This window comes from Peromyscus eremicus, chromosome 4, assembly GCF_949786415.1.
Source record: "Peromyscus eremicus chromosome 4, PerEre_H2_v1, whole genome shotgun sequence".
Lineage (NCBI taxonomy): Eukaryota > Metazoa > Chordata > Mammalia > Rodentia > Cricetidae > Peromyscus > Peromyscus eremicus.
Genome location: NC_081419.1, coordinates 135,122,755 through 135,150,292, shown reverse-complemented (window position 1 = coordinate 135,150,292; position 27,538 = coordinate 135,122,755). Strand labels below are relative to the sequence as shown.

The window sequence follows — 27,538 nt, the reverse complement described above, 5'->3', positions numbered from 1 at the left end:
ATGGATGGATGGACTACCAGTATATTCCCCTGGAATTGCACCTTTAATGATTTCAACTTATGAAGAAATCTTGGCTTCAACTTTTCCCCGATCCTCCTTAGAGAACTGGTGAAGGGATACCTGGACCTCAATGTACATTGTCCCACTCTGAATAGTAGTAGTTCTTCTCAATGTTGTCATCTAGTGCCATTGAGAGGTCTCAGGAAACCTTTGGTGATCTGCCCCACCCACCAGTTGCTGAGCCAAGAAACAGAAAGAAAGCTTGAACTAAAGACCCCATAATAATTTTTTTTGCTGACACCTTACCATATTCCAATATCAGGAACATATTTCTGGTTTTTATTAACTCTGCAGCAGCCCTTTGGAAGTTAAATGGGTACCAAACTGGACATTTGGAATATAGATTTATTGCAACAAACTGGAAATCATCCACCTGATAAGTGCCCTGGCACATATCTGTCTCTAGAGTCAAGGCTTCATTCCCAGTTTACCTGTCTAAGTCTTCTATTAGGTTTGAGTGGATTCTGTTTTCTGGGGCTCCCCTACCCTCTCAGGCATCTCTACTTCCAAGACTCCTTTCTGTCCTTTGAGTTTTATCACATGCTCTTAAGAACTCTCTACTTCTGTTAGTGCCCTTCTGGGGGCTCCAACAGCTCTCCTCAGGTAAGAAGAAAATTCCCCTAGTGTCACCTTGTACAAATACCAAGATGAGTTCTCCCAGGTTGCTAATTTATTTTCACATTCACTTACAGTTCATACAGATTTTATTATCATGGTACGAGGCCTGAGGGAGCAAGAACTTTTTCTTTCCCATGCAAATATACTTTAAATTCATTTGGAGACGGAGATGAAGGTTACCCAAATGTTGACAGCTGATAATCTTGTCAGCTGTGCCTACAGGCTTCAATGCTCAGATACAACATCCAAGGCATCTCATGGAAATTGCAGTCAAATCTTTCATGTGGTGAGGTCTATACATCTCTTGGGTCCTCCAAAGTAAGAGAACTGGGAAGCCTGGCCTAAATGCCCCTTAATAATTAAAAAGTAGTAAAAGCTTTGGACTTGGAGAAATGAATTCCTGCATTTAAGAATACAACTTGAATGCAAGTTGTACAAGAATACAACTTAGTTGTATCATTTATTATCTACATGAGTGAGAATTTAAATGGCAAAGCTGGGTATTCTCATCTGTCAAACTGGATAAGATGTATCCTCCTCAACTCATAGGGGTTCATGCAAGAAGTAATCAATAGGTGGTAATTCCTTGTGAACACCTAAGGACCTCTCAAATCAAGATACAGGTACCAATTTAAAAATATAAATAGTCAGTGTATGTGTGGGTTGTGCTGATTCAGCATGCATCCATATAAAATAAATGTCTAAGGGCTCTCAAGATGGCTCAGAAAGTAATAGTGTCTGCCACCAAGCCTGATGACCTGGGTACAATCCACAGGTTGCACAAAATAAAATAAATTAAAATGTAAGTAAGTAGATGTTTCTATATGTGTGTGTATATGCATGCATATATGTATAAATGAGTATATATATATTCATATTGTTAGAAACTTTAAGTTAGCTTAGGAATCTTATAACAGAAGAAAGAAAGTCTTTGATTCAGAAGTCTAGTGTAAAAGTTAATGAATCATTTTTTACCTCTTGAGCTCATGGGAAACCAGGGCAAAAAGGATTATGTGGCAGGCTTGCATAGTTCCTCTTATCTGATAGAAGCAAGGATGCATGTTTTTCATAAAATACATTAAGGGGAATTTTCACATATTTGCCTGCATAAAAGACCTGGAGGAGACACTGGTTGGTATCATAAGATTTTTTTTTCCCCTCAAACACTCAATTAGTCTTTTCTATATCAATTCTGTGAAGTCTGAGGTTACAGTATTAGAATTTAATGGAGCCATTTGCACTCAAAGATTCTGTTTCTTGTGCTATAAAATGGCATTCATTCTACTAATTAATGCTATTAAAGAGGATTAATGGATTTCCAGGTTTGTCTCTTTTCAGCATTTTTGATGATCATTCGAAGCATGGGCTTGCATAGATTGTCCACGATCAGCTATGCGACCTTAGGAAACAACATGTACTCTCTAAGTGGCTTGTGTAGAAACTATTGATGCCTCTGGTGTCAGCTCTCTGAGAATGTTTGTAGATCCTAAACAAGGTCCATGAAGATGGTGTTGGTGCCTGCCTGGCACACAGTGGCTTACTGTCAGACGTACTTATTAGACTGCCACAGATGCCATGTGAGGGACAGAGGGTGGAGGTGTATGAGCAAAGCCTAAACAAAATCTGGGGGGACATTTCCTTTTAAAATTCATCAATCAAATTTGAATAGATTATGGGAATGGTGCTGGAGGAGAGTATTCGGGAAGAATAAACAAAACCAGGTGGGGCCAGAATGTACAAAGACACCATCTGGACATCAGGCTGAAGACAGAGAGAGAAGAAGGGAGATTGCAGAGGAAAGATGTTTGGCTGTATTTAGAGACTAATGGAGACTGGGCACAAATCTCCTGCAGGCCCTTCTGGAGGCTGAACATTTTATATCCTGGCTCTCACCTTTACAAACTCAAAACTTAATTTATTAGCTGACAAAATAAAAAGATTAAAATGAAACAAACCTCTAAGAGACTTGACGAAACAACAGATAGTGAGTGGTTTTTTTTTTTCAAGCTTGTGTTTATTCTTTGAGAATTTCATGCAATATAATTTTATGATATTCGTTCCTTTACCCAACTCCTCCCAGATTCTTTCCTTTCCTTCCCACCCAAATTCATGTTCTTTCTTTCTAAAAAGGAAAAAAGAGATAGGAGGGAAGGAGGAAGGAAAGGAGGGAGGGAGGGGAGGAAGGAGGGAAAGAAATCCATGGAGTCCATATTTTGGGCACTTACTCCTAAGCATGGCCCTGCCCTGGATGTGCTTGATTTACCCAGGGTCACTCCTTTGAAGAAAACTGGTTTTCCCTCGCCCAGCAGGTGTCAAATGCCCTAGCTTTTTGGCTAGAGGTGGGACTTTGTTTCTGCTCCCCTCCTCTGTGCTGAGATCTCTGTCTGGCTAGAGGTGGGACTGTGTTTCCGCTCCCCTCCTCTGTGCTGAGATCTCTGTCCGGCTAGAGCTTGGGCACGTCTTGTTCATGCTGCCACGGCCTCTGTGGCTCACATGTGCATCTGCCCTGATGTGCCTGGAAAAACCCCCTTTCTTCAAGTAGCCCAGCCCCTCTGGCTCTTTCACCCGTGCTTCCATGTAAATCCTTAACCCTAGAGGAGAGGGGTATGATAAACACACCCCGCTTAGGCCAGAGCACCCCAAGTCCCTCGATTTCTGCATGTTGTCCAGTTGTGGATCTTCGCGTTAATTACCATCTGCTGCAAGACGCAGGTTCTCTGATGAGGGTTGAGTGGGGCGCTGATGTATGGGTGTAGCAGTGTGTCATCAGAGCAGCATGTCATCAGGAGTCATTTCATTGCTATGTTCACGTAGCAGATTGTTTTTAATAATCTGTTGTTCTGTCCTCTCCAAATTCCACCCTCAGCCTTCCTTTGCTCAGTGAAGTTCAGGCTGTCCAAGGCTTTTCAAACCCCTTTCCATGTCGAGTCATTACCAAATCCTATTTGTGCTTTACTTTAAACTTCTCTCCAATCCATATTTTCTCAGCTCCAGTGCCTCTGTTGTATCTCAGATATCCTTATGTCTCAACTGGAAAACTAACAAGTCTCTTTTTTTTTAAATTACTACAACCATGATTTCTTACCTTAGAAACACCCTCCAACCACAGCAAGCACGGGGTGTTTCTTTAAGTGTTTTCATTTCACATGAACCAGGCAAGACTCTGAGAAGCCATACATTCCAGAATCAAGACTGAGCTGTTCTTTTGACATGGCCCCTTACAAAACTTCAGGATGTCCTCTGCATTTAGTGTTCTCTTCACCTTGGGGCTCCACTCCACAAAGTGGCTTTGTAGAGAAATGTTGCAGGACCAAAGTTGACAAGAGTCCCTTAAAGTTGTCCCAAGTCCCCCATGCCACACATGCCACACTTTTTCTCCTTCTCCTAGTAGACATGGCCAGGCTTGCTCCCCTGTGCTGCCTTAGAACACCTGCCGGCCCTGCAGTTAACATCCAAAACTAATGAGAAGCTGTACTAATAACAATTATCATAATAAATTGGCCTTTGATTACATCTGTCACCTGAGAATTTCAAAGACTTTACAAACATCAATTAGTAATTACAGCTCCCTAGATTGCTTTCAGAGAGCAGGGATCATTAAGGTCAAGCACATGTTGTGCGGGGAATCATGAAGGGCAGCTCCGGCTTAAGCTGCTTCAGATCTAGGAGTCTCTGGCTCTTGATGGAAAGCTTAAGCCCTTCTCCATGATGCTCAGAGGAAACACACTTCTGACATCATAATTAGGGGATAAATTTTATGACCAATACATAGCCCCGAGTTCCTATTGCTGAGGAATGGGGACTATGAACTACAGCCTCGGAAGGCAGTTTATAGATTGCCCAGTTCCCTTCTTGTGCTAGAAAACAAACCGAGATGCAAACTGTGGCTTCATTAGAGTTCCTCCCAACCCTCACCCCATACACACATTTACTCTTTAAAGTATGTCTTCCTTTGTCTCATAAAGTCCCCAGCTGTGTAAGGGAAGTTTGATGATGGTGATGATGGTCCAACAGCCATTTACTAAGGGCTTTCTCCGAGTCAGTAGGTGATGAATTAGATACAACCCTGTCCTCAGGGAGCTCATAGTCCAGTAGAGAAGACAGCCATGAAAACAAATGTGTACAATAAACTGTTCCAGGAATCACAGCATCAGAAGACCCAGGATATTGCTTGGAGGCAGATAGGAAGAGCTGCAGAAGAGCAGCATTTGAGTTGACTGTGGAAGTCTAAGTGCCTATTTCCCACAGAAAATGAGTTAGGAGAAGGCATGTCATATACATTCAGCATATGGACCAAAGCCAAAGATGGAAGGACTCCCTGCTACGTTTGTGGAGATTTAGTGAGGTTGTCTGTGAGACTTGGAGAGAAGGCAAGGGGCAGAGACTAGACGATGGAAGCCTTGCCTACCATGCTAAAAAGCATGAGTTATTTTTCTGACAAAAATAGGGAATCTTTGCAAGCATTCTGGGAATAATCTCAGCATTAACTTGTTAACAATCATGTAGGTGCATGTGTATTCCTATTTCAGGCACATGCAAAGTTCTGTTTATCCTAATGAGATGTGTAGAGGGCATGGTTCTCATTTGACAGATGCACTCACTCTCAGGAAGGAAGTTTAAGCAATTTCCTCAAGGTCACTCCACTAATGATACAGAAATAAAATTTGAATGCCAATTTTTTATTATTGGTGGCATGGTTAGTATGTTAAGGCTTGATACCATTAATGACAGGGATAGGGAAGTCTCCTGTTTTCACAGCCTTAACATTCTAGTAGATATTATAGAAAGTGACATTCATACGATATACAAATAATTTAATGTGATGATGATGACATCAGTAGAATGTGGCATGGCTTGGGATTCTCATTGAAGATGTCTTTGAGGAAGCATATAACAGAATGAGAATAATGAGAAGGTGAAGAACCAAAGGCATGCCAGGTAAAGGGGACAATGAACAGAAAAGCCCTGAGGAGAACAGGGTGCATTGTGGGATCATATAAGTAAGATCTGTGTACCTCAGAGGGAATGCTAAGAAGGAACTGGAGAAGACAGTGGTGGTACCTGTGCAGGGCAAGACGAGTGGAAGTGTTGGGATTCTGTTTGGGAACCCATTGAGAGTTTTAAACAGAATGGTGACACTTAGGTAATCATTCATTCTCATATGTGAACATGTAAGCTACGGTATTTTTAAATTGTGAACATTGTTGTAATAAAGAAATACATATGTAGGACACACCAACATATATATATATATATATATATATATATATATATATATATATATATATATATATGAGAGAGAGAGAATATGTTTTTCAAATAAATGTGTGTGTGTGTGTGTGTGTGTGTGTGTGTGTGTGTGTGTGTGTGTGTGTAGTGCTGGAAGCATATCTTCAGAGTAAGTTGCCAGGAAATAGATGGTCAGTTCCAATGTTCTAATGATTGGTTGCTGTGCATTTCTGGTACTTGTTGCTAAATCTCCTTCCCTGTGGGCTGAGTTACTGTTTTCCTTTTTCTGTCTATCTCTGTCTCCCTATCTCTCTGTCTCTTCCTGTGTCTCTCTGTTCCTGTCTTTTCCTCTTTGTATGTGTGCATTCATGTTTGTCTGTTTGTGCGCATATACACTTATGTACAGGCAACTGTGTACATCTGTGCGCATGTATGTTGTGATGGCTGGTCTTCATTGTCATCTGGATACACCTGGGCCGAGAGAATCTCAATTCGAGAAAGGCTTCCATCAGACTGGCCTGTGAAGCATTCTCTTGATTATCAATCCATGCAGCAGGGCCTAGCCCACTGTGGGTGGTACTATCCTTTGGCAGGTGGGCCTGGATAGTAGAAGAAAGGTGGCTGAATGTGAGCCTGGCAACAAGCTAGTAAGCCGCATTCCTTGTGGTTTCTGCTTCAGTTCCTGCCTCCAGGTTCCTACCTTGAGTTCTTCGTTTGGCTTCTCTCAATGACAGTCTGTAACCTTTAAGCTAAATAAACCCTCCCCCTGCAGGTCGCATTTTACCGTCACGTTTATCACAGACAGAAGGAAAACTAGAACGCATGTCTGAGTCTCAAGTTGATGTCCAGTGTCTGACTCAATCATTTTCCACTGTAGTTATTGAGGAGGTGAAACCATGGAGCTTGCTGATTCAGACTACTCTAGCTAACTAACCTAAGAATCCCTTGTTCTCCTCTTCTCAGGCCCCCGGGGTTACAGGTGGTCTGCCACACTTGCCTGGTTTTTACAGTGGTTCTGTAAATCTGAACTTCAGACATAATGCTTGGAGAATAAACACTTTATCCACTGAGCCATCTCTCTGTCCCCAATTGCCATTTTCCCCATCACCTATAGGACTGTTTCTGGCAGCCTTACCGTAAGTTCACAGGGTCTAATTTTCATGTGTACCAAATTTAATATAAAATTGTTTCTCAATGTAGCACTTCCTTACCTTCTTTTTACTACAAGTTAAATTGATGTAATCTATATCTGAGATATTTTAAAATACTTTCTGAGTTGCTTGTTTAGATCATTTGCCCAGTCTCAGAGTGTTTTACACCTTTTCTCAATCAGTTTCCAAGTTATTTATACATCACAGATATGAACTCTTCCTCTGGGTGATGTTGCAAGTTTCTCAGTTTGTTACTCATCTTTTGACTTGACTAAAGTGTTTTTGTCACAAAAAATAAAATGCAGTCCAATACATCATTTTGATTTATTTCCTAGCATTCAACACTGAGCCATAGTTAAAAAGCCTTTTATATCCAGACACAAACGAATCCAGCTGTGGTTGTTTCTAAGTCTTATGTGGATTTGTTTTAATGTTTAGATTTCTGATGATCGGTGCTTATTTTGGGGTGCTATGTAAAGTATTATATTAGTTACTTTTCTAATTATTGTGACCAAACACCTAACAAGAAACAGATTAAGGGAGGAACTATTTATTTGGGCTTATGTGTTAAAGGAATAGAGTACCTTAAGGAAAATAATGGCAGCAGGGTGTAGAAACAGGTGTCCACATTGTAGCCACCATTAAGAACCAGAGAGTTTGTGATTTCTGTAATGGTCTCCACATGTTGCAAAGAGAAGTTTCCTTGAGGGAGCAGGGATGGGGAGGGACTAGACTCATCTGTGTGTAAAAGGTCAAATATTTAGAAAACCACAACCAATCAAAATGCATAGTTGTGGAGGCCAGTCTCAATGGCTACATCTACAAAACATTCCTCCACCTAAGGCTCAGGGGATATTGCTAAAGAGAAGGCAGAAGGATTTTAAGAGCCAGAGGATAAGGGAGTTTTCTATAAGACTATATTTGCTAGTAATGTCAGATGCTACACATAAAAAGCCTTCTTACCAACATGACCACTTAAGCATGAGATGAACAAGGACACATCAGTAGACATGCGAGAGTGTACTGGGAAAAGCTCCCAAGCCCTTACCACTGTATAAAGAACTATGGACAACTAAGGCCCACTGAGAGCCTATCCTAATGTTTTTCAGTATTCTGCCAATGTATTTTTATAGTGGTTTCAGAGTACTGTGTTTGTCTTTGGTCTTTGATCAACTGAGTTGGTTTTGATATGGAGTGACAGCTAATAGTCAAGGTTCAGCCTTTATGTAGGAATATCCAATTTTCTCAACAGTATTCATTGAAATAACCACCATCTCTGCAACGCACGGTTTGAGTGAGTTTGTCTGGATTCAGTTGCTTGCAGATGTGTTTGTTTCTAGGATCTTGATTCTGTTCAATAACCTATGCATTCATTTTTGTGCCAGTACCATGTTGTTTTGGTTATGAGGCTTCTATCGTATGACTTCAAATTTGGTGTTGTGAGGCCTTCAGCTTTCATATTTTCTTTAGACTGTTTTGGTTGTTTGATTCCTTTTCCTACATGAACTTTAGGATTTTCCCTGGTCATATGAAGAATGGCATTGACTTTTTAATGAAAATTGCATTAATTGTGCAAAGGGCTGTGAGTAATAAGGACAGTTTAACAATTTTAATTCTTCTAACCCATGAACATAGAAAACCTTTTGTTGTTGTTTCTTTGTTTCTTCAATTTCATCTGTTTAGTTATAGCCATTGTAAATGTCTTTTACTTCCTTGGTGAAATGACTTCTGTGTTTTTAAAGTGCTTTCAAAGGTGATTGCCTTTTTGTATTTGGGGGCTTCTTTCTCAGCATGCTAGCTACTGGTTTAGAAAACTGTTCCAAGTTTGTGTGTTGGCTTTGTGTCTTTCCTCCTTACCTAATCTCTGTGTTGTTTATAGTAGTCTTTTGCAAATTGATAATTTGGTATTTCCTCTTTCCATTTGTATGTCTTGTATTTCACTTGTCTGATTTCTCTGTTCTAGTGCAAAATTGAGTAGGAGTGATGAAGGCAAGCCTAGAAGGCATATAATCCTAGCTATATAAGAGGCCAGAGCAAGAAGATCACAAGTTCAAGACCAGAGGTAGCTACGGTATGAATTTTAAGATCAATTTGGTCAACTTAGAAAACATCTGTCTCAAATTTTTGAAAGTTGAAAAAAAGAGAAGGTAATATAGCTCTGTGGGAAAGTATTTGCTAGCATATCAGAGGCCCCAGGTCCAAGCCCCAGGACTTGAAAAGAATAAAATGTGATGAAAATAGGTACTCTTTAATTCAATACATTTGAGGGAATACATTCTGCTTTGCTCACACCCAGTCTGATATTGGCTGTGAGTTTATTATATTTTGATTTTATTCTGTTGAAGAGCCAAATTCTATACCCAATTTTTAGGGATTTTTGCAACAAAAGAATGTTAAATTTATCAAATGTCTTTGGTTTGTATGTTTATTTTTGTATCTTTTGAGATGAGCATAGGATCTGTCTTTGATGATATTGTTGTGGTGTATTTCATTTCTATGACAGAACCATCCTTGCATTACTAGAATAATTTCAATTCAACTTTGGAGTGCGTCATTTTCAATAGCTATTGGATTCAATTTACTACTATTTTGTTGAAAAGTTACTCTAGGTTCATTCAAGATGTTGATGAATGATTTTCTTTCTGATTTTCTCTTTCTTGTGCTGCGTACTTATTTGTAGGATAATAAAAATCAAAATCAGCAAAGAAACATCAGCATTAAACTATACTACAGAGCAAATGAGCCTTTATAGGTCATTTCAACCAATAACTACACAACACACATTGTTTTTATTATCACATGGGAATTATTTGATATATTTCCCCTATTCCTTAAGTGATTTTTGGCTTAGTAGTTTTATTATGCTATTTAATATTACCTAGTTAACTTCCCCAGAGCTCTATATATTCTTTTAGTACATAGTTTCAAGCTTATTTTACTTCCAGTAACCTCTTGGATTATTATTTACCTGTCTAAGCATTTTTCTGGCTAATAGGGGGATCTATGTATGCATGTGTGGTATATTTTTTGTCTTACTTTTCGGCCACTTTTTATGACTCTTAATTTTTCTCTTTATTTCATTTTCATAGTCATTGTTTGGTTTTTCTCTTCAAATGCTTGTTAGATTTCTTTTTGGGATCCTTGTAATTAATCATCCATTCTGAAATGATTTTCTTTCTTTCTTTTTTTTTTACTTCCTTATGAGTTGAACTAACTCTCTTTGCATTTTTCCCTCTGATTTCTGTAACATTTCTGCTTTTAATTTGTCTATTTTATAAACCAAAGTTTTTTCCAGAATATTCAATTCATTGTAAAATGTTGTGTTACCTTTGTTTTTCCCCTTTGCCAGTTTGTTTTTCTGATGGGAACACTTCCATTATCTGCATGTGGTTGCTTTATTTATTCGGGATTTTATTGTGCAGATTTAAAGTGTCTTACTAAATTTACAATTCACAAACACTCTGATCTGACATGATAGTGCAATATAAGACTTAAAAGATTATTTATCCTATGTGTATAAGGGGCATGGGTGTCAACACTTGTGGAGATCAGAGGACAATTTTCAGGAATCTCTTTTCTCCTTTCACCATGTAGAGTCATAGAATTAAATCAGGTCACTGGGCTTGGCGACAAGCGCCTTCACCCACTGAGGCTTCTAGCGAGTCCCTGCAGTATAGATTTACTGAATGTTTATTCTGAACCATTGATGGTGAGTTTTATTGTCATTTGTTTACTTTTGAGACCTTTTACCCTCTGTGATGGCTTGTGTTGATAATCATAGACACATTTCATTCATGTGTGTCTCTTACCATGTTGCCAACAGGGACTATAGTATACTAATAATGTTCTGTTTGTTAATTTTGTTGAGGTTGTAGATATTGACTGATTAATTTTGTTTTCCTGTGTTGTTTCAGAAACTATGCTGGAATATTTGATGCTATATAGTTACTGATTTATTCAACTACTCATAGCCAATAGGGAAGTATGTTCATTTGGTTGTAGGAGGTGGTGATATAACCAGAAGAATCAATTATAAAAATCTAAGTTTTTGTTTTTTGTTTGTTTTGTTTTTCTTAATAATTGAGTAGCAAGTTGATGAGAAGAACTTTGAGACTGGTGGTAAATTATGTAGGAGTAGAGGTGGTGTGGGTAGATAGAATTCTTTTTAAGGTCCACATACTTGTTTATAAATATCTCAAGTGTACAGATAAGTGAGACTTAATATCAAGAGAAACAGTGTGAGAAACAAATTTGAGAACCATGAAGACTGAATGTTCAAAGATTGTTGGTCAAGCAAGGGATAAATATCTAGCCAAAAAAAAAAAGGTGACAAGGAAAAGATAGACAGGTAGGAAGCCTGAAATGCAGAATAACCCAGAAGTCAAGAGCATAAAAGGGGTCAGGGAAAGAGTGATCGGTTGCAGCTAATGATGACAGGTCAAGGAAGTTGGGGTTGGAACAGCAGCAATTAAAGATGAACTTAGGCTGCTCTTCCCTGACCTTAATGGGAGCCTCTGACTGAAGGGAGGTGCAAAGAGAAGGTGAGCTCAAGAACTAGAATCGCCTGGGGAAAACATTCAAGTGAAGATTTGAGAGGTTTAAGTTTGGCTGTAAGTTTTGTGAATAAGCTAACATGTGACTTAGGAATTTCCTCCCTTAGAGCTGGACTCCAGGTTCTGCCTATTGCAAGAACTATAGCCTGATGCTATCCAGAAACATCTTACGAGGTGGCGATGGACAGTGTCCACCTAGCACAATGTGTCATCCCTCTAGTTTCACCTTGGTGACTGAGGGTTCACAGGCACTAGCCCACATGCTTAGTAGTAAGCTAAGTCAAATACCACTCTGGCCAACTAAAACTACAATTAACAGGCATCCCTTAAGCATTCTCCACAGAGGAGTGTCCCTCACTACCTCCCAATGGTGCTGGGTCTCCCAAAGTTTCCTGAGCGCATATGCTTCCCTTTGCTGTCTCTGACATTCTGACTCCTCTCTGCTTCCTGTGTCAAATCAAATCAGATTTCTCTAAAGTGAAAACTGCTTTAGCCTGTTTGTTCTCTGCCATCTTTGTATGCCTATGTACGACTCAAAAAAAAAACAAACAAAAACAAACAAACAAATAAACCCAGGTAAATGGCAAAGGGGTATTTGCATACAGACACCCAGAAAAGAAGGCCAGTTACTTAAAGGTTATTTTGTATTTCAGCCTGGCTTGCCATCTGTGTAACCTTGGAAAATGTCATTTAATCTTGTCGTCTGAGGGGAAAAATATCAGGAGGAGGGGTTATTGTAGTGTTCATAACCTAGTTGAAGAATAGAAAGATATAAAATATGCAGAATTGTGGTGTTTGAAGAGTAGAGTTATTTTAAAGATGTCCCTAGCACTTATTTCATGGAATTGATCCCATAGAAGACAAGGACCAGCTTAAAGATCAGGGGATTCAAGTTGTGGGAAACCTGGGCCAAAGATATAGTGATTGTCTGAGCCAGAAACCCTATTATACACAAGTATGAAGTGAGAAACCCTGTTATACATAAGCATGGACTGTGGTAATGGAGTATCTCTGGAGTCAAGCAGAACCAAGATGTGCATTGCATTCCAAAGGTAGAGGGAAGCTGCAGGACTGTTGCAGGACCACTGCAGGACTCCACCTGTCCAACCCTTTACCACTCATCTTAGTCTCCTCCACCACCTTCTCTGTCTCATTTCGTTATTACCCTCAGTCTGTTCCCCTATACACAGTTTTGACATGTTAAAAAAAGCTAAACTGAAATTTGCATTCTTCCTGTTTATATAACTCTCTTGCTTTTAAAGTATAGAGCAAACTGTTATATATAGCTTCTTCTCACACCACGGCCCAAGTAATTTGTTGTGATTATAGCCACTCCAGACTTCTTTATATCTTCACTGAACTCTTCATTTTCCTACTTCAAATGCTTGGCACATCTGTTCTTGAGTGTGGACAACCCTCCTTGACACTTCATATATCTGATTCCTGTTTCTCTTCCAGGTGTTACACTGAACATTCTTTCAAAGCTGTAAAGCATCCCCCTTCTCTCCTACAGTCCACTCTGTTTTCTTTACACATTTACAGTATGTAACACCTTTTACTCCTATTGCTTATGGATACTTGCAATTAACTATTCAGTCATTAAATGTTCATCTTCATCCCAAGCGTAACAACCTACAAAGGCAAAGACCATGTCTATTTTGTTCATCATTGTGGCTGTGGTACCCAGAACAAAGCCAGATACATAGTGATCATTCAGTAAGTGTCTGTTGAAGCACTGACCATGTAATAATGAACAAAGGATTAGGTAAGTTGTCAGGTTTTTGGGTCTTAGAGGAAATGTAAGGTATAAGCCAGAGTAGCTGGAAAAACCACCTCAAGATTGCATGCAAACTGAAGGTCAAGTCCTATCAGATGAACTGAGGAATTTCAGTATTACAGAAGACAAAGACCCAAGATAGGAAACTAGGAAAAGCATTTGAAAACTATGAAGTCAGAGTTAAAGCCTCATTATAATACATCCAGAATCTAACAGGATAATACAGCAAGAACTAAGTATTATCCACTTTTCCAAGGCTTCTTGATTTGGGGGGCATGATATAGCTTAATTCTATGCCTCCTGAATAAAAGTATTGGGTACACTTGGATGCCATGGGTACTTGCACTGAGATCTTACATTGAAGAGGCATCTGACAATTGCAATAATTGTGAAAGGATGGATGGGTGTATTATTGGGTAAGTCAGACTTGGCTTATAATAAAAGGCATTTTTAGACATAATGTAGGTAATCGTGTAAAAACTGATTGCAAAAGGCAAGGTACAGTAGAGTGGTATCAAGAATCAGAAATGCAAAATACTAGCAAGGCAGGAATAGCGCTGGTAGCTAAGACCAGATTCAATGTTTGAGAATGTCCTCAGGATGATCCAGCTTCTCCACAAAAGGAGCTTTTTCTCTGTCATTTGATTACGGGAAACAGAGTCACAGGGAGAGAAGGTGGCTTGTTCAGTATTGCACAGCTCTGGCAGAACCTAGAGTAGAGTGGTAGTCTCAACACAAGTACTGAAGTGAGGTTGTTATAAGTTCTACCCCAAGGTGACATGCACTTGCATGAAGATTGTCAAGTCTATGGAAGGAAGGATATGAGTGAGGTTTAAAAGATGAGAAAGTAATGTGTGTTTCTCCAACACAGATTATAGACCCAGAGTAAGGTATGGTAGAGATAGAACAGAAAATACTATACCCTCCAAGTTCTTCTACAATCTGAGTACAGAAAAAGTACTTCTTGCTTGTTAATCTGATCGGGACTTTAGACATATGCACACTGGCCAGACCTCCCATGTAATAGAATTTACAGTGTCCAGCACGGCTCCGGTTTGCTTGCTGACAATCCAATCAACCAGAAGGTCAAGGGAGTGACTCAGGGCTTTGTAATTCTTTACCTAATTCTAACCAACAAAGACAAATTGCTTATAGAATTAAAGCTGTCAGGAACTTAGGAAAAAGTGAACATGTCAGCCTCATGTTTGTGAAAGTCAGGAAGACTTAGTGTAACCAGACATATGCTCTACCTTATAGAAAACAGACTTTGCCAAGTGCAGGGTTGAAGGTATGGTGCAAGGAAACGACTTGGTTTTCAGGCTTGAAAGCATGAAGGGGAAAATGAGTCTAGGTCAAGTTAGGAAGTCTCACAAATGATACAGGGAGCAAAAGTAGATGATGGAACACACCCTTGTAGTTATCCAAGATTCCCACCCATATGAATACACATTTTAAAAAATCCCCGGAGAAAGCGGGTTAGTCTTCACTTTTGTGGAAAGGAAGGGCTGAGAAGGAGCCTAGAAGAGACATCGGAGATGTTGGTGACATTGGGTCCTTTTAGAATTGGGTGCTTGTCATAAATGTATGCTTACTTGATGAAAATTTGTCAGATTGTATTTAAGATGTATTTTTGTATGTCATATCTAATTAACAGTACAACAATTACATTCCTTTCAGGATCTCTCTTCATGCTTAGAATTACCCATTCGTTAGAATAACAATAGTACTTTGTTTATTCATTTAATATTTTCTTGTTAAAATTTTTATTTTGTGTGTATGAGTGCTTTGCATTCATGTGTCTATGTGCACCACATGTATGCCTAGTGCCCTCTAGAGCTAGAAGAGAGCATTGGATCCCTTGGAACTGGAGTGAAGATCACTGTGAGCTCCTGTGTGGGTGCTGTGAACTTAACCTGGATCCTCTACAAGGGCAGTAAATACTTTTAATCACTGAGCCATCACTCCAGCCCCTCACTTAAAATTTCTTATGTTAACTATTCCATGTGATTACATGTCCCTCACAATCACTTCAGTTGTAGTAACTTGTTCATGTTCTGCTTTGTTGATGTACCTACCACCACTTCCTTCACCAGGCCTGTATAGTTAGACAAACACATTGCTCTTAGTTTTCACTCAGGATCCAACATGTTTAATCAGAAGGCCGGTTTCTATGTTCAAGGTTATTCTGTAAGAGCACCTTCTTAGATGTAGCAAGACTGGATTGGATCTCTTTAAGATTAAGATAAGTACAGTCAGTCTCCTGCCTGCATTCACAGGTGCAGAATCGTGGATTTGGAGGACAGACTTAAGGAACTTGAACATCTGTGGTTTTGATATCCATGGGGGATCTGGACACCATCTAGCTTGGATATCAAAGAATGACTATATTTTCAAATTACTCCAACAGTCTTGGCTTCATCCAACCTTCGCCCACTGTTATATGCCACTACCATGCATAAAATGGCAAGTTTCCTTATATAATGTTTTCCAAATCTTTTTCCTTTGCACTTATATGAAGTTGACGAGCCCCTGACTCTTGTCTTACACCTCTCCCACTCTTCAGTTGCTCAGGGGTAGTCAATGTGATATCACCATTTGTAGGGCTTCAGTTTTCTCAGGGTCACATTTTCTCAAACTATCTCAGGCCCTTTAAACTAAGCCCAAAGCTGAAAACCAACAGGAATTTAAGGACCTTCCTCTCTCTCCAAATATGAAAAACAAACTATTAGTTTGTTCACTTTAACATCATGTACACATTTTAACTTATTTGTAACTTCAGCCTTTTTGATATCAGTTCTCTTTTTTACATGTCTTTTTGGTCATTCTTTTCTTTCTGTGTTCTTGTTATGTTCTTTAATTAAAAAGTAACCTTTTTCTTTGAAATATAACAAGACTCAATTTTCATATGTAATCTTAAAAGGAATACTTCAAATATTTGAACCATTATTTGTTGAACGGTTTAACTTAACATTTATGATTTTTATCCTATAAAATGCAGTTATTTTTTACAGGGACATTTTCCTAATGAAAAAAGAAATACTCATTCCAAAGAACAAGTTGGGCCAGCCCAACACTCTTTCTTTAAGAGGTACCTCAGGCTGATGGGTTAGGCAACTGCAGTAGGCAGAGCAGCTATATCTGCAATGAACTTGACCATCATCTCAAGCCTCTACTGTGCAGAAGTAACAAACATGAGCACTCGAGTTATTTAAGAAATCTGAATGCTTGAGCAGTCAGGAGAACTGGTAACTATTTAGTTGAAAGGTTCTGATGTACAAGTGAATGTCAGTCAGGACAAAAGAGCTTATATGTATACCAAAGGACTCTACTGCTGGCATTCTCCTGGTTACTACTGGCTAATAATTGGGAAGAAATGTTAGAAAAAAATGCTTTCTAAAATTTTGAAGGTAATAGGAATAGGATAGGTTATTAGAATCAGATCAAAGAAGATAGAACCCATAGTAGTAAATATGTACTTTGGCTATGTAACTAGAAACTCAATATAAGTAATGAAAATAGCAATAGTCTAGATTATATATATAATGGACAAGGCCTAATAAAGACTGTGCCCTCCGATTCTCATGATTGCACACTAAGAGACACAAAACAGAAGGTGTCCCAGGATGAGTAGCCAAGGTGACTCAGAAGACTTGAACCCTTATCTTAGGGGAGTTTGCTTACAAAAAAACATTCATGATATGACAACTATCTCATAGTATCCCAACCCTTTTCCCCTGCAAGCAAGGGTAAACTTTCTGTGCAGCCAGGAGCAAGAGTTGGGAAAGCAGGACTTAATTATAGGGAGTTGTACTTGAGCTAATCAAAGTTGTAGCATTCAAGGGTGTGTATAGATGGAATAGACTCTGCCAACAACATTGCCATTTCCTCTCTGCTTCTGGGTGTAAGATGTAGAAGATTCCATTTCCCTTCCTCACTGAAATTGGGTGTGGCCATATAGTTAGTTCTAGCCAATGAAACAGGAGTAGAATTGAGAGTGTCACTTCTGATTCAAAGCATTCAATTTCTAGGGTTTGCCTTTTCAGCATTTGTTCCCTTTGAGTTAAAACGGATTGAGCAGCTTTCTTGATCATTTAGAGTAAATAAGTGATTTACATGCCACCCCACCACCATCTCTCAGACCCATCCATACACCTACGTGTGAGTGGTAGTCTGAGTAGAGTACCAGTAGCCTTTGCTGTTTCTATCCATTGAAGTCTGTGGGGTTTATTATTGCAACACAGTCTTTCTAACCTGATGGACCCAAATGCCTTCAAGAAAGAATGGATCCTATAATAAGCTCTGGGCTCTTGAAAGATACTTGGTTTGGCATCTCACACCTTTGCATTCCTTGTACGTTTTTACTTTCTTTGCTACATTGCCTTCAAACTGTAATTCAGTCAGATGGGATTTCCACTGGTTCCAGGACCTCCTGGCAAATGAATTCTGGTAAAGAAGGCTAAGAAGATTCTCCTTATGAGCACATTTTGCTGTAACTCCACAGCATACCAGCAATGTCACAGATTTATGGAACCTTTTCTCTTGGGAAACAGCTAAGAGTTCACCCAGTAAAGATTTTATATACAGAGTAATAGACACACAGATAGGCAGACAAAGAGGCACATGCACACACACACACACACACACACACACACACACACACACACACGGTGCGGGGGAGAGAGAAAGAGAGAGGGGAAGATGAAAGGAGGGAGGGAGAAAGCTTTAGTCATAAAGACTATGAAACACATCAAAGATTTCAGGACCAAAGCAACTTTTTGGAACATGAACTTTGTGGTTTGATTCATAACAATAACACATGTCACACAGCCTTGACTCTTGTCAAGTGTCCATTCAGTCTGTCCAAGTAGATGCATTGCTGCTTATAACAAAGTTTCCAAAGGAAGGCTGCGGTCCACCTGCTAATTCACACCTGAGAACAACGCACCCTGTAAATTCTCACATAACCACTGAACATTGCTAAACTTTCTGAGTGCTGGAATATTTATAAAGTAGCTCTGTCTGGTGAAAAGGTTTATGAAGTAGTAGGTGCCATGAAACAAACAGAAAAACATATGTTCTAAGCCTGAGAGGAAATAAAGAGCTGAAATTCAAAGGTGATCCCAATACGGGGAAAAATGGAAAGGCAAATTTTAAATTATAATTAAATGCATGTACATACATATGTATATGTACAAATCTCTAAGTAGTTTTATATAATAATCCTTATATAATCAACAATTAATTAACTGCTGTCTCATTCTTTTTGTTGTTCCCAGGAAACAAAAATCAACTGTGTGCGTCTGGCTACGAAAGGTATGTGGTCCTGTCCTTGTCTGACTTTATCTGTTCTTCAGCAATACAAGCATTGTTCCTGTGTTCCCACAAGTGAAATTTAGGCAACAGTGTCTAAAACCAAAAGGAAATAATTATTTTTGTTGGGGTCATTTGCATCTACACCACGTATCTCCAAAGAGTATGTTCATAACATAGAGCTTAAAGCATAATAACTCCAAACATATTTACTGGATGGATAGATGGATTTTACAATGAATGTAAAATACTTTAAAATTTTATTCTGTGTATACACATGTATACATTCATTGTATTTGTGTTTATGTTTGTGGGGTGTTTTTCTTTAAGCTTGTCTATTAGACCTGTAGTTGAGGTTTTGCACTTTATTCAGTTGGCGCATGGCTTTCAAGTATGAGGTGATTAGTATTGCTGCCTTTAAAATGAGAAAGCAGACACTGCATTGTTATGTCCTTCGCATTTCAACACTTATCCCCCAAAACACGAAGGCAGCATTGTTCAGGCTCATCACTTTTGTTTTCCTAATTATAATTGAATTGCCTGGCTCTTTCAATTGGTACATGTTTCTGTTTATTACTTTTTTAAAAAAACAAAATCAATGAATGGTTTGTTATCATTTAACCTATTACAAGGTTGAATGGTTAGAAATCAGGTTTATCTTTTTCTTACAGAATGGATATTTTCAACAAAAGCTTCCCCTACCAATATACAAGAAACAAAATTGAGCTCTGTTCTCTGCATTTATTCATAGCATACAAATTTCACAGTTTACTTCCAAGGGTATAAAATTTATAAATAGAGTTATACATATCATCATAGATATTATAGACAAAAGCAATGACTCAAGTTATATATGTATATATGTGAATATGTGCACATGTGTACAAACAAAGGAGTCACATACATGTGGGTAGAAGAGGAGAGATAGTGAGTGAGTAAGAGCACAGAAAGAAAGAAAGAAAGAAAGAAAGAAAGAAAGAAAGAAAGAAAGAAAGAAAAGAAAGAAAGAAACAGGGGTGAGGAGAAATATAGCTACCAAGGTATGCTCCAAAACCTCTTAGGAATTTTCTAAATTCTAAGAATTCAGCTGCATATGTAGGCACCAAAGGGATGGTACAGGAAGAAGATGGAACATTGAGACTCTTGGTGATAAGAAGTGCCTGAGCTGGCATGTCCCTAACTTGTTCCCTCTAAGGAACTCAAATGACTCTGTGGAAAGAGACAAAATAGTCTTGAGGCAGGGAGAATTGATGGCCTGCAGACAGAAGTGACACAAATCACAGACCTTGGCAGGCCTTACCACTGAAGAAAACAGATAATGTAGAAGGAAGAACATCATCAATTTGGTAGCACTGGGGCTCTAGACAGAAATCAGGAAGCTGGGTGTCTGAAGCATCCCACGTAAATAGGCAGCCAGAGAGGGGTAAGAAATACAGAGAAAATTCCTTTGTCATGGTAATACTCATGGCTTCCCAGTACTTTTTCACTCTGTACAAGGAAATAGCCAAGATGAGTGCTCTCCCTGCTGTGGGGTCTAGGGACACACTGAGACATAAGCACCTCCAAAGAGTTCTTTACTAGGTCTGTTTTACCTGAGAACTGGGAACATGTGACTTAAGAGGCAACAGGTATATAGAAGAGTGATGGGACGATATATAAGACTATGCTTTCCCACCAGTCTCAGGACCACAGTCTTCAGATGTATAGAACGCCACTATGCTGGCTATTCCAAGGACACGTTGCTGGTCAGATGGAGAATGGCAATGACATTAGAAGAACTAGAACAAACATGCTGTCTATCTCTCCATAGTATAACTGTGTCTCCTCTTGTGTGACCTTAGGTTAGAGTCTTTCTTTAGTAGCACAGGTAAAGTGTGAGTGTGAAATGGTAGGGATGCATGGATGAATGTGTGAATTCCTAGCTGATTAAGCACATGCAATACTTTTAAGGGCATTTCCAGCATCCACATCCTACTTCTGTAGTACATTGAGATTCAACACTTCCTCCCAAAAACTAGAGACTCCATCACTGCTTGGAAAAGGATAGAGAACTACCTAACACAGAATGCCAACATATCATTGTTCAGGGAGCCATCCCTCATTACAGTCCCAGAGAAGAAAGATTCTTGAGAAATACAACACTAGGGCTAAGGGAAGGAGATTCATGCTTGGTTCATGCCTACTCCATACCAGTCACAACACTTGAAACATCCCAGGGTCAATCAAAAGCAAATGCTGCCTGAATCCATGTATTGCCCATAAGGCACTGAAATGAAAGAAAGATACCTAATTCATCCCATTCCTTTTTTACTACCTAGACCAAATTTCTTTTTGGTGGGATTTTGCTATAGATATGTTTTTGCAGGGGGAAATTTGATGCTGGGAATTCCACAGGAATCAGGCATTTATACAGTCCCAGAAATATGTCATCACTATCTCTTTATGAATCTCTACCTTTCAGCCATTTTGGCATCTTCCTTGGGCATCTGCTGACAGACATTCCATATCTGGAGGGAAATCACATGCCTGACACAGGCCCGCACTCCAGTGATAAAGTAACTTGCTGTTGTCTTGTTCATGACCTTGGGTTCTCTATATTGTCCATGGTCATCTGTATGAATCCCATAGAGCCAGACAATTATCATGTATTTCAGCCCTAAGTACTCATTTGGGGTCATTCTGTATTGACCCTAAAACCATTACCTGTTATGTTACATACTCAGTAGCTCTAATTTGTGTCTCCCTGTTATCTCTAGAAGCAGAGTCTGAGGCAAGTATTTAGAGACATGTTCTAGTGCTGAGGGAGGGCTCTCAAAAGTTGTAAAAGTGAATGGGATGGGCTGAGCAAGAGTCTTTTCCAGGCAGGGTTGAACTAAAACTAGATCTACAGTGAATACACATTTCTCTGAAGTTGTCTTGGCTCATAGTAAGAAGACACCCTAGTCTTCATCAGACTTTGGCTAATTCCTCTACCACAGTCTCTAAGATAGTTACAGAACAAGTAACAAAGGTGAACCTTAGACCAGAGTTGAGAAAGTTCTGGTCATAAGCTCTTAGTCACATCCTGGGGCTGCACCAACCTGATATGAGGAACTGGCTGCCAAACCAAAAGCCTCTTTCTACTGCCTCTAACTCCAACAAGACTCCTGGAAAGATTATACCATCGTGTTGAGAGGCAGCACAATGCTACTAGAGTTGTTCCAAGTGTGAGAGATTCCAGAACATTCCAGAATTCCTTTGCAGAGCACAGTCCAGTCCTGGTAACAGACCTGCTCAGAGCTGTAGAGAGAAACAGCAATAATGGGTAAATAAATACTGTTTTAGTTTAGAAACAAAAAATGCAGACTTTGAAATGAAGGCAGTACAAAACCAATGTGCAAAGATGATCGATTTAAATTTGGTTTCTTATTTTTTTTGTTTTTTTTTTTTGTTTTAATGTGAGAAATAAGGGAGATACTATAGAATCATTAAATGGAGCTGATCTTTGGAAGACCAGGGATGGGCTCAACTTGAACAACTTACGGGAAATGAAAGCTAAACATGATTAAAAGCTCTGCTAGGGATCTATGAATATTGTAGAAGAAGGGGTGGAAAGAATGTAAGAGCTGGAAGATGGGGGAAAGGGCTGTGACATGCCATCTAGGCAAGAGACCGTCATTACAATCAGGAAACCACAGCAACTGTGCATGCTTTCATTGGGTCTGCACAAGAATGGACCCATCAATAGTCAGGCATGAACGGAGGAGGATGGTGAGGTAGCTAACTCTCACTGCAGAACTATTTGTTGCTACTGATAAGTTAAGGGGAAGGAGAGCTATTGCCTTTAATTGTGTAGCCCCTTGTGACCCACCAGGCTCTAATGGACAGTTCCAATCCAATGAACACACAGATGGCCCTGGTAAAACTAAAAGTCACAAAACCAACCCAAATGCCATGAATCTTGGAAGGGAACTTGTTGGGGAAGGGGGTTGAAATGGGAGGGAGATAAGAAGGGGTAGGTTGAGTGAGTAATCAGAATGTGTTTCTTCACATGTATGTAATAGTCAAAGGACTAATTTAATTTTAAGTGGTTCTTGGCTTTCCTAGAGAGTATATGGGAACTTGAAATGAGATCCTTAGAACTCAGAGGTGCTGAAGTTCAAATAAGAGATAAAACATGGAAGAAGCATGAGCCTCAATGGTAGAAGACAATTCCAGCTGTAGATGCTGAAGGAGATGTCCAAATAGCTGAATGCATGCCCTTTGGGCTAGGGCAGAGAAAGCCAAGTAGAGAATGGTCTCTGATCATGTTACTCAGTTGCAAAACTACACCAGACAGATCCACTTTCAGAATCTGATGGGCCCTCTTGTGCCCTTCTGAACTTTACTGCTTTTATCACCATGCTGGTCCCTACCAGTCTTTCCTGCATTCTATGACTTCTGTTTACCCTTTGTCCCCATCCAGGCTTTTCCCCGCTTATCCACTGCACTCCAGCACATAGTCTTTGTTCAATTATTTTTTAGAATTACCTTTTATTTATTTATTTTGTGGTGTGTACAGTGGGGCTAACATGTGTCACAGAACATGTATGGAGATCAGAGGGCTACTTGAAGGAGTTTATGCTCTCCATCTACCATGTGGGTTCTAGGAATCAAACTCAAGTTGTTGGACTTAGTAGCAGTTAATCAAAGGACAAAGCAAACCCCTTTACCCACTGGTTCCTTCTAGTTTTAAAAAAAAAAAAAACACTTTTTATTTATTTATGGGGGAGAGTACACATGTGCATGATACATATGTGAGAGTCAGGGAACAGCTTAAAGGGCCAATTTTCAAATACCTTTCATCTTTTGTTTGAGACACAATCTGTCATTGGCCTTAAAGTTTTTCATGTAGGCCAGGCTAGCTTTCCCACAATCATCTAAGGATCTACTTATCTCCATCTTCTACATCACCATCACTGGGGTTACATGTACACACCACTGGACATAGCTTTTTATCACAGATTATAGGGATCTGAACTCAGGACTTCTTGCTTGCAAAGCAAGAGCATTACCAAGTGAGCTTTCTCTTGAGCTCCTCTTTTAGCTCTTGAACTATGTGAAGTTGCTTCCAATCTCAGGACCTTTTTTTCACCATGAGCAACCATATGTATCTGGCCACCATATGCATCAGCTTACCATGTAGATATCTTTTAAGTTGCAGCTTGAATCTTACTTGCTGAAGAGACCATACTGACCACCAAAGTAACATACATTCACAAAATTTCCACTTTGATTGTAGAACTCATCTCAACTTGCAAACATGCATGCTCTTGTCTGTATGTTTAATATTTACCATCCTGCTGGATGCCAAGTAACATGTCTATTTTAATGATCACTGCATCCCCAGATCTTAGCACACATTGATGCTCAATAATATTTGTTGAACAAATATGAGAATGCTTTGTCGGGTCAGTGGACAGACGGACAGATAGATATTTCTGTGTATGGATGGATAGCTGATCCTAGATTATTATTTTTATTATTTATCTGATCAATGGGTAGAGGGATCCTAGGTTATTATTTTTTTCTTGTCCACTTTTTCTAAAGTGTAAACTATATATCAGGACTGTGCTCTCAGAGGATAGAAGTAAGGTGAAGTAGAAGAACAGCTGAGTGATCTATGATCACTAACAAAAAAGTAGGCCTTTCTCTACTTATGGTTCATGTGGACAAGAATTTCACTACTCCCTCGGGGAGCTCTTTCTACTTTGGACACACCAGTAGCCAGGAGTTCCTCTAGACACTTCAGTTGGAAACATCACTGTGTATTAGCTTCTTATAATTCCTGCTGATCAATCCTTGAGGTCACATAATCTTATCTTTTCTCTTTTTAGAAAGAAAATTGACTTCCTATGTCCTGTCCTCCTGCTCTCTTGCTCGAATAGGGTCAAGTGGGTGCATACTTACCTGTCTTCTGGCAGTTGGTTGTAGCCACAGTAGCCACCAGCAAGCAATAGCAGCAGCCTCACCATTGGCACCAGCCTTTAGGAGAACGCAGCTGGCTCTGCAGACTCCTGCTGGGTGTGCAGGAGTGGCAGTTAGAAAAATCAGCTTTGATTTGATTTGCAAACTGAGCCGAGTCATTGAGACAAAATAAATCCGGAACCCCATAAAGGCATTTGCCGAGTTGCTTTGCAGAAGACAGCTACAGTTTTAATCTAGTAAACACTCTAACGAGCCCATTAAAGCAGCCCCCTTGGAGTAGGTGCTGAAGTGAAGCCTCAGAATAATGAAGCATGAGATAAGGGGCCAGTGTCACCAACAGCTCTGACTTGTCCATTAAGGATGGACTAAAACCGTTGTCCAAAGACAATAGGCAAGAGGCCTGGACAATGGCTTTTTGTAAATGTGCTATCTTTTGGCAAGTCTAAGCATGAAGAAAGCCATTTCATTTGGCATTTTTCTCTCTGTAATGGATCCTCCCTCCTACAGGAACTGACAGGGACAATAAATGGCTCTTCTTTAGAGAAATGCCCTCATTTTGCAGATGGTAAGATGGGGGCCTTATTGAGACAGAAGGTGATACGTTCATGGCTTCCTTAGCCACAGAAGAACAAACCACATGCAGTACAGGAATCCAAGAGAGATGTAAAAAATTGCCTTCTCTAAGTAGGAAATTGCCAGCCACACTGGCCCAATTCTGCTTGGAAGGTTCTCTTGCATATCCTGGAGAAGTTTGCTTGAAATCATAAGAATTAGACACCTGGCTTCAAATCCTGTCTCCAAGTTTAGTTGCTTGGCCTGAGACAAGTAAGTAACTTGTCATCTTGGAGGCTACTGCATCACTTTTGGAGCAAGTATCATTAATTCTTTCTATCACTCACCCAAGCATATGATAGATGATAGACAAGGAGCTTCAGTCTTTCCTGTGGCTGTACAGGTCTTGACTAGACACGCAGTCCTACATAGATCTTGGGTCTTTGTAGAAGGCCACAGCCCAGACCCTAGTCATTTCTCATGCAATTTTATATATCCACCATGTGTCAGATGGACTCAGATTAGAATCAAAGTGGAGAAGCTGAAAGGGTGCAGAGATGATGCTGCCCTTGGCCTTTGGCACTTGACATCTGAAGATTGAGTGCTTATAAAAATCGTCCACAGATAGCCGGGCGGTGGTGGCGCACGCCTTTAATCCCAGCACTCAGGAGGCAGAGCCAGGCGGATCTCTGTGAGTTCAAGGCCAGCCTGGGCTACCAAGTGAGTTCCAGGAAAGGCGCAAAGCTACACAGAGAAACCCTGTCTCAAAAAAAAAAAAAATCGTCCACAGATAATATATATATATATATATATATATATATATATATATATATATATATATTTAACCATGTATAGGATTTTCCTCATTCATTTATCAGCCTTTGGCATGGTACTGTTCTTTTCTCCAAACCTGCTCAGCACTATCAGAAGAGACCCAAGAACACACCATACCCAAACCTAGTTATGGTGACTGAACAGGGGCATAATGAAATAGCAATTGTTAGAGGAAACTCTTAAGTTATAGAGTTCAGTGAAAAAATCTTGGCTGTTGTTCAGTCTTTTAAACTCTTTCAAACTGTGGGAAAAGAAGCTGAAGGTGTGAGTTTGGAGAGTTGAGACATATAGCACTGCTATTCCTCTCTAGTTGAGACTGAGTGATGAATATTCTGGGCTTGGGGTTGTATAATAAAACAAAGTCCCCTTGGCCTTTACCACCCTTTACTCTGCCCTGTTACCATCTGTGTCCTAAAATGCCAATGGAATAATATAGCTTTTTCTGAGGGTTGTATGAGAAGATGAAAGATTATATCATAAAGAACACCATAAAATAACCTAAAGGTCATGAAAAATCCTAACCCTTTCTTTAATATTTTTGTTGATGAAACAGCTGGCCTATTTCACTGGTCTTCTTTTATGTTTGTTTTCCTCTTTCTCCCTAGACTAGCTCAAATTGCATTCTTCCATACACACCTTCTCCATATCCCACTCAAGAAGGACAAAGCTGCTATATCAGAGTCCAGGAAAACAAACGCCAACACTAACTCTTGTCCTCCGAGTACATACCTGAAGAATTATCTGCTGCATACATGAGATACCTTGTTTGGCTTTTGCTTACATCTATGCTTCCAAAGGATTTGTGTCTCTTAAAGAGAAAGGGGGGCCATTTAGACCCAGGAGGCAAGGATGGGGAAAATTTGCAATAGACTAAAGATACAGATTAGAAATAATAAGAATTTAAACCCCATAAATGGGCTCTCCAATGGGGAGGAGGGAAGTTTCCAAAATTTAAACACCTGTGTGTTCTTGTATTGTGTGATTTTTCTTGATGAGATATGAGCCAACATCCATTCACCTCAGATAGGGTACCAGTGACAGATCAAAGAAATGATTCAACACAAATTTAGCTTAGTTTTTTTTTTTCAGTAACCGACAGAAGTAGGGGTGACTCAAAAGCAGCTGCATCACTAAAAAGTCTACCCCTAGCATGGATGATAACTCATGAAAGCTGTGTCTCTGGAGCTGTCTGTGTGATGTGTGCATAGCTCTGCTGGTCAGAATCTCCTCTCCCCAGCAATTGTTACAGCTCATATACTTTTGGAGAGAGGCCCTGTGGATCTTGTTTCAGGAGCTTCCTAAGATGTACAATTTCCATTTACTTCTTGAGTGTTAACGAGCCTCCCTCCAGGAGAAAACCTTCCAGTTGAGAAGATGAGCTACACAACAGCCAGTCATAGAACTCTTTGTGTAGACACGTGGTGATGTGAGTTACATCACGTGTGATGAAAGATCTAAAGCATAGCCCTCATCAGGTGCTGAATAAACGTTGGTCATTGTTCTTATCT

General features: G+C 39.6%; 1 protein-coding gene across 1 annotated transcript in view; it reads left to right on the top strand.

Moving 5' to 3' along the window:
- The window catches only part of Ptprt (protein tyrosine phosphatase receptor type T), an 805,504-nt gene that overhangs the window by 574,650 nt on the left and 203,316 nt on the right, over window positions 1-27,538 (top strand). Inside the window, exon 13 of the mRNA XM_059258971.1 lies at window positions 18,665-18,701. Within this exon, the coding sequence (XP_059114954.1) occupies window positions 18,665-18,701 (37 nt within the window). The remainder of the gene's footprint in view (window positions 1-18,664; window positions 18,702-27,538) is intronic.